This window comes from Macrosteles quadrilineatus, unplaced genomic scaffold, assembly GCF_028750875.1.
Source record: "Macrosteles quadrilineatus isolate MER2022 unplaced genomic scaffold, UCM_ALF_1.0 Scaffold_22__1_contigs__length_1958994, whole genome shotgun sequence".
Classification (NCBI taxonomy): Eukaryota; Metazoa; Arthropoda; class Insecta; order Hemiptera; family Cicadellidae; genus Macrosteles; species Macrosteles quadrilineatus.
Genome location: NW_026542615.1, coordinates 1,906,988 through 1,919,308, shown reverse-complemented (window position 1 = coordinate 1,919,308; position 12,321 = coordinate 1,906,988). Strand labels below are relative to the sequence as shown.

General features: G+C 33.8%; 1 protein-coding gene across 2 annotated transcripts in view; it reads right to left on the bottom strand.

Annotated features, from left to right (window-relative positions):
- Window positions 1-2,096: 2,096 nt before the first annotated feature.
- The window catches only part of LOC129005490 (putative fatty acyl-CoA reductase CG5065), a 41,791-nt gene continuing 31,566 nt past the window's right edge, over window positions 2,097-12,321 (bottom strand). For both annotated transcript variants that reach the window (XM_054434393.1, XM_054434392.1), the window contains 9 exons: window positions 10,015-10,216; window positions 8,727-8,849; window positions 7,761-7,886; window positions 6,985-7,130; window positions 6,323-6,432; window positions 5,557-5,755; window positions 4,623-4,862; window positions 3,243-3,500; window positions 2,097-2,809 (listed from right to left, as the gene is read on the bottom strand). In XM_054434393.1, coding sequence (XP_054290368.1) covers window positions 2,644-2,809; window positions 3,243-3,500; window positions 4,623-4,862; window positions 5,557-5,755; window positions 6,323-6,432; window positions 6,985-7,130; window positions 7,761-7,886; window positions 8,727-8,849; window positions 10,015-10,215 — 1,569 coding nt within the window. In that variant the 5' untranslated portion in view covers window position 10,216 and the 3' untranslated portion in view covers window positions 2,097-2,643. The remainder of the gene's footprint in view (window positions 2,810-3,242; window positions 3,501-4,622; window positions 4,863-5,556; window positions 5,756-6,322; window positions 6,433-6,984; window positions 7,131-7,760; window positions 7,887-8,726; window positions 8,850-10,014; window positions 10,217-12,321) is intronic.

Genomic DNA, 12,321 nt, shown 5'->3' with positions numbered 1-12,321 from the left:
CCCTTGAACAGATTTGAAACAAATGCTAAAATAAACACAAAACACTTCAAATAAATATGTGTACACACTTGGTAACTATAAATAATTGTGGATGAGACTAATCTAGTTTATTTTTATTTTTGGTCTTATTTTGTACAGTACATTTTATTTTTGAGTGTTGATTTATTCATTAAACTTAAAAACAAACTTTTATTGTAAAATATATTTACTACTAATCACCTTAGATTAAGTACCGACCAGAGAATTTTACTTCAATATTTCGAACATTTTGTTATGTCAACTAAAATATTACATTAACCCTTTATAAGTGTCAAAACAGACTTTTCCTCCTAGGCTTGTTTATTTTTATAGAGAAATATCCGTTATCACTGGCTTGCAGTTTCAAGAGTAACCGTTTCTTACACACATCTTTCTAGGAACAAATTGAACATGATTTTGCTCTCTCCCTTATTAAACAGTTGCCAAGAGTCGTGTAGCACAGAGCCTGCACTAAGTATCACCGCTTTTGCTAAATGCCCGCTACTAGGTTCCCGGAGGAGTGCGCTGCTAGGCACTCTAGGTGTTTTAAAATCAAAGACACCCACAAAGGGTTAAGATATATTTTTGGACCATATGCAGTATTTTAAGAGTTGCACACTGTTGTACAGGATTAGAGGGAACTGAATCAGTGATTTTGAAACATTCACTAGAACCAAATGAATTGAAACAAATCTTTGAGTTGTAAATTGCATTGATAGTCTAACATAATGCCTACACTTCTGAGATATTTACAAACAGGGAAACAGGTTGAAAAAAATCGAAGACATACCTTCAACCAAATCCTGTTAATTATTACACACAATTCATTAATTAGTTTGATATTTATTTATTCATTATTGCTCCATAAAAATACACCTATTCAAAATTATCTACTTATTTAATAATATCATTTATTTACATCAGTTCTATCTCTTCAAACTTCTTCATGTGTTTTAGGCTTATTTCAAAGCATAATGTGGTTGCAGCCACTAAATGCTCATTCCTTTAGTCACAGGGGTAGAAAATATTACTGATGGACAAGACCCGAAACATCGAGATTGTTTATATCTCGAAGCTTTGGGCGGGATTGAAATTGAAATACTAACAGGATATTTAAAAAAAAACGTGGTGAAGTTTTTTTGCAAAACGTAAATTGCAAACTTTTTATTTAAAATAATTTAATTTTTAGATTAAAATTTTTTTTTATTCCAAAATCATTCTAAAAATAACACAAGACTTAAAAATGTTTACTTGATACTTAACTAGTAATACTGTTGTTTTTGATATTTTTCAAAGTTTAACTATATATACAGGGTGGTAAAAAAGTCCCAGGACAGTTGAATATTAAAAAAAAATAATGCAGATAGAGCTACAATACTTGGTACAAAGTTACAGGGCATAAAACTCTATTTTAACGCATATTCAGTGATCCAATAACTCTTCAGGGGGACGGCCCACAAGGAGTCGGAAGAAAATCTTAAATGGAAGCATAGGTCAATATGCACATCAAATTAAAGGTCTTTTTTAGTAGAATACAATGCCGCAAACCACACTTCAAAAGGTTGATCCTGCGCAAAATGGCAGATGTTCAAAGATTTCTTGAATCCGCCATTTTGAATCTTTGAACGACTGCCATTTTTTACTCAGGCATTCTTTTGAGCTTCAATTTACGGCATCGTAATCTACTAGTGAAGACCCCTTTAATTTGATGTGCATATCGACCTATGCTTACGTTAACAATTTTCTTCCGATTCATAGGGCTGTGCCCCCTGAGGAGTAAGCGTATAATAGCAATGTAAATTAAATGAAGCTTTGAACAACTGTCATTTTGCGCAGGATCAACCTTTTGAAGTGCGGTTTGCGGCATTGTATTCTACTAAAAAAGACCTTTAATTTGATGTGCATATTGACCTATGCTTCCATTTAAGATTTTCTTCCGACTCCTTGTGGGCCGTCCTGCTGAAGAGTTATTGGATCATTGAATATGTGTTAAAATAGAGTTTTATGCCCTGTAACTTTGTACCAAGTATTGTAGCTCTATCTGCATAATTTTTTAAAATATTTAACTGTCCTGGGACTTTTTTACCACCCTGTATACTAACTGATATCTCCATGTTTCCTATGCCGAAGAGTTATTTTTAATAAGTTAGGCCTTGTTAATATTTTTTTTATATAATGATGTTTTTATTAATGTTTTCAATAAAAGATTTTAAATATTTTTGTCTATTTTTTGTCAAGTTTTTAAAACTTGAAAGTATGTATTTCTGAACCTAAAAAGTAGATATTAATTTATTTTTAACTTCATTAAATCTCGTCTAAAAAAAAATCCCGTCCCGCCGGAATAAAAAAATCTCGTCTCGTCTCAAAGTGAAAAATCTAGTCTCGTCCTAGTCTCGTCCATCACTAGAAAATATGCTTTAAAATTAATGTCAAGGATTGGATCTATATACTTATTTATAACTATAGTTAATTTTAAATTAAAGTAAACAATTGCTTCTTAAATTCAGTGCCAGATTTCAATCAGTATAATCCCAAATGGTTATGTTATAATAAGCATACGGGAAGCCAAAAACACGTGTTCATCAAATAAAACAATTCCAAACGCCTTTTTCATGTTGTGTCATTTTACTCTGCGGGGGTTTTGTCAATGGATCGTCTAAAGACAGGCACTGTTGACACACTTTCCAGCACAGAGTCGAGCATACCTCGAACTGTGTCAGACGATGAAACGATTATCCAGGCTATCAGCAAGTAGAAGAGCAGAGCAGCAAAACGGTCCAACAGCCAAAATCTGTAAACACGCAAGATAATTTATCATTAATAATTTCCTTCAGTCATCTATATACACGGTTGCTATTTGCTACATGGTTGTTGAATATCAGTAAAAAATAAATGACAGTAACTGTGTTACTAATATAGATGGTTATTCTTTAGTCAGGATCATTAAATACAGCAGTTACATATTTGAACTTTATCCTACTCCTGCAACTCAATACATTACCTAATCCAATCATCTACTCTTTGAAGAAGTCTTATATTAGTGTTGTCAGTGTTATATTTTGTTGTATTTCATTCCATTGGCTGTAATTTTCTCTGTAAAATCATTTAAACTAAATTTTTCAAATCCTTCATGTGCTACTCTTTTGTCAATTATTTCACTTGTAATTCAAATTCGATGAGTCACAGTCACTCTCAAAAAAGCTGGAAGTAAATACAGTACTCACAGCATGAGGTTCCTCCTGGCCCGAGGTATGTTGGCAGGATCCTCCTTACACAGGTACTGGCGAGCTCCTAACATACAGTCCGTCATGTACGGCACCTCCTGCACATCTTCGAACGGCATTGCAAACGTCTCTTTGTCAGGGCCTTTCAACTCATCCCTTAGAGCTAGAAGTTTGTCATTCTTGAAGTTCCATTGTCTCGTGGTGAAGTACTGAAGAACCTCTAAACCTACAGCCACTTTGTTCTGGACACGGATCATGCTGAAAGTGGAAAAAGGTTAAAATTATCTGTTAATTGGTCATGAGCACAATTTTTAGAAGGATGAATGCAGCTAAAGAAGCAAATTTTATAGGGCAACTGTAATATATCTTAAGAATATTAATATCCGTTGTAACTATGATTTCCTTGTACATCACGCCACTGTGATCGTATGATTTTCAATAAATCTCATTGGCTACAAACATCACCTGATCCCCTCCTCCACCTACATCACACCACCGTCCATGTCCGTCCGTCCCTACAACAGCCAGTCTACCTCCAAAAGTCATACCTTAACCACCTGTTTGTAGCCAAGTTTTAAACATGTAAAATTATCGTATTTATTTCAGCAGTCCACTTCCTAAGTCCAATTCAACCCACGAACACAACAGCAACTTTCTGAGCTTTACTTGATTTATGTAATCCAAAGACCCCAAGTGTTTTATATTTTAAAATAGGCTTTTACTTGTGATTGGAGAATCCAAAATCAAAGGTAAAATCTGTGAGGATGATACACTTAGCTTTACAAAACTCTAACAAATATTTCTCCGAACATATCTTTGATAGGTATCGGTACAGTAATATTTAAAGAAATCATGATGGTTTATAAACTAGCTGTCATAGGCATAAGCAACCTATTTGTATGGTAAGAAAAGAATATCAATCTTACACTATAGGATGATAAATAATTTTTGAATGTCAAATATGCACAAATGTAGCCCAACAGTTCAAATTTAAAAGGTCAGATTCATATTTGATGTTAATTTGTTTTTGAAAAGTTAGGCCTTTGGTCAGCCCTCATCATTCCATTACTTGGAATATGCAATAAAGAATTTGATTTTAGAGTAGTTGCTGCTCATTGGGGAAGTTGAACATTTTCTAGTAAGGGAACGCTCAACACTATCCAAAAACTGACTAATATATAAAATTAAAATATAGGATTCGCTGCTACACCACTGTTGCTGATCTATTTTATTAACATTACAAGTGTTAACACAATCAAAAGTTTTACTCAAATTGATTACCAACTACTCACAATTAAATATGCTACAATACTAGTTAACATGGAATAAGTGAAATTACTCATACCATACACCTAACTAAAGGATTCTCTAGAAACTCACAATCGTTTTTGTCCAAAGATGAACAGAAGTCCATCAATGAAGTAGGCAGGGATCCAATGGTAGAAAATGGCGTAGATGTCGTGCACTAGTTTGCTGCTGCGAATGTTGCCATCAGGGTACCACAGCATGACAGAGAAGGGATACTTGTAGAAGATCTCTCGTCCGATCTCTAGCACACGGCCCCACGACACAGTGGCGGTCTTGCCTTGGGTCAGGTTGTACACAGGCATGTCTTTAGTCCTGCGAGTAATGTGCGATGTTTAATTGTGATTTGTTGGTTTATGAACTGAAAGGACAACTTTTTGTGGAATTTGGCCCCTTTTGTGTCATGTCAAATATAATATTAAAAGAAAAATATAATTTTAACGGCACCACTTTCTGTATGAGGCTAATTTGAATATGTTTTATTCGAATAAAATTAACTTTGATGCTATCCCAGGTTCAAGAACTTATATTAGATTAGTTTTTTACTGTGGTTGCCCTTGTTCTTGAGTAAGGTGTGTTAGTGATTAGTAGATAGTTTAAGAAGGCCCCCTGAAGATGCCACACAAGCTAATGCATAGGGTGACACACAAACATCTTATTCAAGAACAAAGGCAACAATAAAAAGTAATAATACAAAAATTCACTGCTGTCATCTATAAGGATAGGATGTTTTCTCTAATATCCCAAAGTCAAAGATAACTTATAAGTTTACCAATATGGTTCACACAACAAAAAATAACTATCAGTAAAATTATTGTCCGTTTAGGTTTAAAAGTTGTTTAGGGGAATTTATGACTCCCCATTTACATTCAAAAGCTGATCAAATTGCAGTAAATAAATAGTACCAAACAGAAACGTTATGTACTGGACATAAACAAATCAAAAGCTGGTCCATAAGGATATCATCTATAAGGGAGTTTTCTCCCTTTTCTTATAATTAATGAGTTACCTTTCAGTCATTTTGCCAACTTTTGCAGTGACAACAATTATTCCGTTGATGGCAAAGTCCACAGGTATGAGCTGAGCTAGCAGTTCTGCTTTGCAATGCATCGTACGGATAACTCCCTTACCACCTCCGATCAATAGACCTACAGGACCATTGAGGTTATCTACCCAGCCTGGAACTGGCTCCTTCACTGATGGTGTTACTGGGGAAAGAAACAAGTAATTAAATTTATTAACGATCAAGCTTACGGATATTATCAAACAAAAACCGCAACCAAAAATTCACATCCCATTCCCTTTTAGGAAATTTTTTTTTCCAAAGATAATGTAGGTTCCAGACATTACAACTTTGATGGAAATTTAACTTCTGTGAACATAGTCAGAGGATATTTTCATTGGAAATAAGATAAAATTAGTGTTATCTGCAAATGCTATCACTCTATAGCAAACTAAAATGTCACTATATAAGGGTTTTGGAATGCTCCTTGCTTTAAGGGTTTTACTGCTACTGTATATGCCTCAAACATCAACAAACTCAAAATACATCTTAGCTTTATAAAAGTTGAATTTTTGTAAAGCTTATGTTTATAGTTCTCGGGGGAGAGAGTTGGTCTAGTGGTTAGAGCGCGGGTCCCGGGTTCAAATCCTGCCAAATCACCAATGGATTTTATCTAAGTGATAATGCCCCAACCCCTAGGTCTAGCCTGAAGTAATGCGAAAATCAATTCCAGGCTCATGCAAACTATTCTGTAAAACATCATATAACTTACCAATGGAGGGCCTGACTATGCAAGCTGGAATATCAGGATAGTATTCGTCTACCATAGCTTCTGCCAACCTCTTTGAGTAAGTGTATGAGTTGGGGTGAGGATGCAATACCCTGAAAAAGGGATAGTTGAACTTGAGAAAAATATTTCACTTATCCTAGAATGACAACTGATCCTTTCAAAATAGATGTAAGCTTAATCACCATCCTCATAATTTAATTAAATGCCAAACTAATCTAATACAGACTCAAACTCAATTAATCTAACTTGAAATTGCAAGACTGGTTTATATTAATAAATATAAATCCCCACAGTGTTTGATTTCTAGAATTTGAGGCACTGGAAGTAAAAGATAGTGGGAGATACAACTATCTCCTCTTTATTATTCTGTAACTACCTATCACAAAAACTTTCCAAATTAATAAAATAGTAAAATAGAAAAAAAACAGTCAAGTATTTCATTGCATCAGTATTACATGAAAATACCTAATTAATGACAATAATTAAAGCTACGTATTCACCTTATAGTTAAAATACTATACTATAGCTGTGTTTGACCATCAGAGTTGTTTATATCTCAAAATCCTACTGTCAATTCAAAATCATAGTAAAAAAGAATGTTGATGGATGATGATAAATAAATGCTCTTACAACTGGGAACTTACCTAGGTTGTATCACATCCAATGTCTCCTGGTCCATCCATTCACACATCCGCATGATGTCCAAAGGAGAGATAGGTGTGTCATAGATCTTCTCTTCCATCACCTCCACATCCACATGACAAAATGCAGTCGATACATGGACAAAAACCTATAATTCCATATAAAATTATTTGTTGTATTCAATTCGCAAAATACAGTAGTATGTTTTAATAATTAAGAAAGATAAATTTATTAGGTATGCAGACCCAAAATTATAGTATGTTTTGGTTTGAGTAGTGTACTTATAAGTATTGTACCAGTTTCTTGGCTTTACTAATGATTTAACCTTACTCTTGCGAAGGAACTGGATGTTTAACTAACGTGTTTCCTAACTGACTGCGGTCACATTTTATTATTTTTATACAGTAGTTGTAGTTGCATGGTTGCAATTCTTTTACCAAACATCCCCACCAAATAAACTATTAGTGCAATTATAAGGTAATTCTTTGAAAGGTTCTGTTAACTAGAAAACACATTATTACAAACTGTTAAAGGTGTTAGTAGTATCTGTATAAATCATACATTATATAGTGCATTTTTCCAGTAAAAACAGAAAAATTAACATTTATTTGAATAAATTTGTAAACCAGACCATAGAAAATGGGATTACAGAATCGTTTGACCAAAATAAAGTTCAATATTTTCTAAATATATATTTAAAATTACCTAACAAATGTTTAATCACCTCTTTGTTAAATAATTCAAAGCTAAAGGCAATGCAAGTACTCTGCACTATTACCTTTAAGTTCTTGATCTGCTTGGCTAGTTCTAGCACCCTGTAAGTTCCGACTACATTCATCTCCACAGCATCCTTCAGTTTGGCCTCCAGTTTAAGAGTAGCAGCACTATGGATCACTACTGATACCTGCGCACAACTAATTATCAGGACGTAACCATAACTCCCAGGCATTGATGATCAGTATCAGTTCAGTGCTGACGTTTTACTGCCTCAGATGAAATAGGTCAGTTATAAATCCTTGTGAAGGATTTTTCATCCTTTTATGGTTAAAGTGTGGTTAATCTGGTATCATAGTGTGTAGGAATCAAATGTTTGCTTTCTGTAAGTAATGAACTACGGACATAAAACTCTTAGAAAAATATACTGTCACAATCTATTTGTTTGGTTAGCAATATTTAGTTGACAACAACACAATATCAAGTAACCTGACATCAAAAGTGAACAATGACTGACTAGAGATGTCTAAAAGATTGTTGTTTGCTTTTTTACTCTGCTTTACTGCTTTAATATCTAATAGTAGCTTAAGCAACAGTTGCGTAAGGCTAATTATACGATTTGTGATCACTACTTTACCTAGGACCATTTCTAAATACTAAAAATCACTACTCATAACTTCCAAGAGAGTTATGTTTTCATTTACAACCTCTCATAGCCACTGATTGTGATGTAAAGACATATTTTCAAACCAATCACTCACTCATTGTTTAAGCAATTAAATTGGTCTTAAAAGCTGATAGTTGTTCGAGGTATTACAATTTTACTTCTTTTCTTTCAATCCTTGAACCTCATTGGTCCGTTACTCTGTTGTTAAATAAAACAACAATGCTGGTAAGTGAATCTTCTCAATTCTAAGAACTGAACTAAAACGGCTAGTTAAAAAAAAACGGTCGTAGGTAAACAATATATCATAGCTATCTTAAAGATCCTTTGAGTATAAATGAGTGAGTGTTTTTCCCAATACTGTACCTCCTCAGTGATTCGACGTTTTGCTTCATCCGTAAGTCCAAGATTATCTTGCAGTACGTCTCCAAATATTGGTACAATTTTCTTGAAGGCTTCTGGCTTGTTATCTCGAATGCGATGAAAAAGCTGTAGAAAAGAAATTACATTAATTTAAAAGAATGATTGAGAGAGTTATATTTTAAATAGACTTTTTAACAGCCACCACTGTTTACTTAATTTTTTTTTAATGCAATAGATAATTTTTGAAGTTAAACTTATTCAGTTCCACAAAATATTATGGGGATTAGAGGTAGAAATTTGAAATTTTAATTGACACAAAATAGTAGTTTTCATCAATTGGAGCGAAAGTGGCTCTTTTTCGTACGCAATTGTGGTTTTCAAGCGAGGCGCATATGAGCTTAGAAATATGATTAAGTACCAAAAAGACACTTTTGCTTTGTGTGATGAACAATTATTTTCATCATACTGTGGAAATAATCTTCTAATCGTTATAAAATTAGACCACATAATTTGATGTTATAAGAAGTCGTCATCAATGTTTACTGTTGTAATTACTGTTGTTTACAAACATAACTTTAAATATTGTGTGGTTAGTAGCATTTCCATAATGCACTGATAAAATTTTGAAGTTAGCGAACTGAAAAAATTATTATATGTTTTTTCTGTTCCCTATTTGAAGTTACGACAATTTTGCTGATGATTTAGAGAACTATAAACGACTGCTTTCCAGACATTAAATCAAATATAAAAAAAATCACTAACTTAATTCTGGTCTCTTAAGCCCTTTAAGCCAGTTGGTGGGCAGGTTACCAATGGCAGGTAACTTGAAATACCAACATAAGAGCATCGCTTCAATATACAACTTTTGAAAATTTTATGTTATTTGGGTAAAAAATGGGAAAAACCAATTTTTTAAGCCGGCTCCCGTAAATTTATTTAAATGTGGCTTTACTGATGGCTTTAAGAACAGCTATTACAATGTGGCTTTTACAAATTTTTATGTCCGTGTAATCATCTCATTTATGAACGGTAAAATGTTTGTCTAAATTAAAAGATTTGTCAGAACATCTGTTTGTTTTAGTAAATAAGTCTTTAAAGCAAAGGTTTCATGCCTAGTAAGAATTTTCAAACATGGTAGAGCTTGCTGGAGAAAAAATGACTCCACTAGTAAACAAATGATAGAATCATACTCATATTAACAATAATGTACATTTTATGCGTTACTGTAAATGCACATGGGACTTGAATTACAAGAAGAAGATAATTTTCTCAGACATTGAAAGCTAATTACCGGAGATTTGAACATTTCTTCCATCCTAGCCTCGACGGACTTCCCCCTCTTGGGACGGATGAGGATGAAGATCTGACGAAGGTCGGTGCAAGCATATAGGAGCTTCTCCAGCAACACTTTACCCATGAAGCCTGATGCTCCAGTGACCAGCAAGGAGCGGCCAGCGAAGAATGCCGCCACCTCGCTCTTGGATCCGTTCATCCTGAGGACAAAACACATTCAGTATTAGCTTATAGGTAGTTGTTAGTTTGTTTTGGTATAATCGTAGGAAAAAACTTGGTTGACATCACATGTTACAATTTAATGGTATTTCGATACCTTAGGAAACTCGAGAGGTGGCATATAGTTGAAGTTATTTCTCTACATAAAATATAATTATAACTAACATCTTTAAATGATTAAGCAATGTTGACAGTTTTACTTTTTATTTTATAGTTAGGTTGATTGATCTACACTCTAAGGTTTCCTTAAAACCAAGTATTCCAATTGGATATGAATCCCTTGGTAATGGAAGTTATTTGAAAAGTATCAGGACCTACTAACAAATTGCCTTACACTGCCGATTTCTATTTTAAAATCACAGTAGCTAACAATCTTTGCATGACAGTTTCAGCAATAGCTTCTTATCTGAATGCTTCCACTTTGACTGTTTGTAGCTCTCAAACTTGTTTCTTACACCCGATTAGCTAAATAACGCCTCATCTTTCTTTGTTTGTCAGTTTCAAAACACATCTTCCACAGTAAAATCCCATTCACATATATTATTTCTATTTCAAACAGACTTTTAAAAGAGCACAGACTAACTTCTTCTATATTATACTCCGTTCCATGTCATACACAGATTCATTTACAACACCATTAAATCATAATGGCTATCTTAGAAGCTATCCTAGGAGAACAATGTCAGCTACTCTTATCATCTTTGAGCCTCATGGGTTAACCATTAATTCAATCATGACTATTTTACAATGTTTTCCCTCATCTTATAATATGAACATTTCGAACACATACCCAAAACTTTTAAGCAACACATTTTTGGTGGGCCAACACAGAAAGGTTAAATAAAAAGTAGCAAAATGCCTGACACGAAAAAAAAAGTTTGGAAGAGTAAGGTCATAGACTGGTTTTAGCTCAAAATCAATTCTTTTCCGTCACACAGAGATTGATTTCCGACCTTATTCAATCATCACACCCCAGAACCTCCATGAGGCCAATGTCAGCCAGCCGAGCTGAACATGATGAGTCATTATAGAGCTGCTAGTCACTGACATTACAGCTACATTGTGTCATTGTATGCCTGCCACTCATGTGTCAAGGCCCAGGTAGACATTGAAGAATAGCATGAATTAGTTGATCAAAGCCTGTCACTGACATTTAAAGCCAATGATAATTAAGAATTTTGATTGATACATCTATCATCAGCTTTTTTTGTACCATAAGTTAAATTTTTACGATTAACTTGAATTCAGTAATGAAAACATGGAATAGTGACATAAACAAATCTCTTATCTCTATGTGTGTATGTAAGGTAGATGTGCATTAGAGCAGGTCATTGTGCTAGCAATATTCTTAAATTACCTTATAAATATGTCCAAAATGCAAAAGGTTAAACTATTAATTCATTTTTTCAGCTCTGGATGCTTCTAAACCAATTAGAATATTTATTTTATTTTATCTGCACTAGTAAGGTATTATTTTATAATAATGATGCGGATGATTTCAGTAGTTTTTAGCAAATTTCCCATATAAATTTCCGCAGGTTTGCTGCGGCGGGGGCTATTTCCCATTAGGGGTTTTAATTTAATTATAGAAATTGAATACAAAACTAGAGGACTGGATGATTATATTATGTGTTATAGCTACATCTAAATGATAGTTAATGTGAATAAGATATAGCTAATCTATTCAACAATTATCTTTCAGTCATCTACCATGCCTTATTTACTATTTTCGGTAGTGAGGTAAGAATTGAGATCCAAGTGATCCAAAGCAGATAGAGGTAAATGTTCACATTCACCAATCCCTGACCACAACAAACGGCCTCTTCTGGCTCTCTGCCGAAACCACTTTCACTGATTTGCCTTGCAATGGAGCTTGCTCAGCATTGATTTACAATATCTTATCACACATAAATATTAAAATGAATCTATAATCATACAGTATTTTGGAACAGAAGATGATTTGTATAAGGTATTGAAGGCCTATAAGATTAAAAACATTCTGTTCATCTCATTTTTCAAACAATGAATCAAACTATGTGCTTGAAATTGCACTAATTTTACCTCTGCTTGCTATGCAGACACTAAC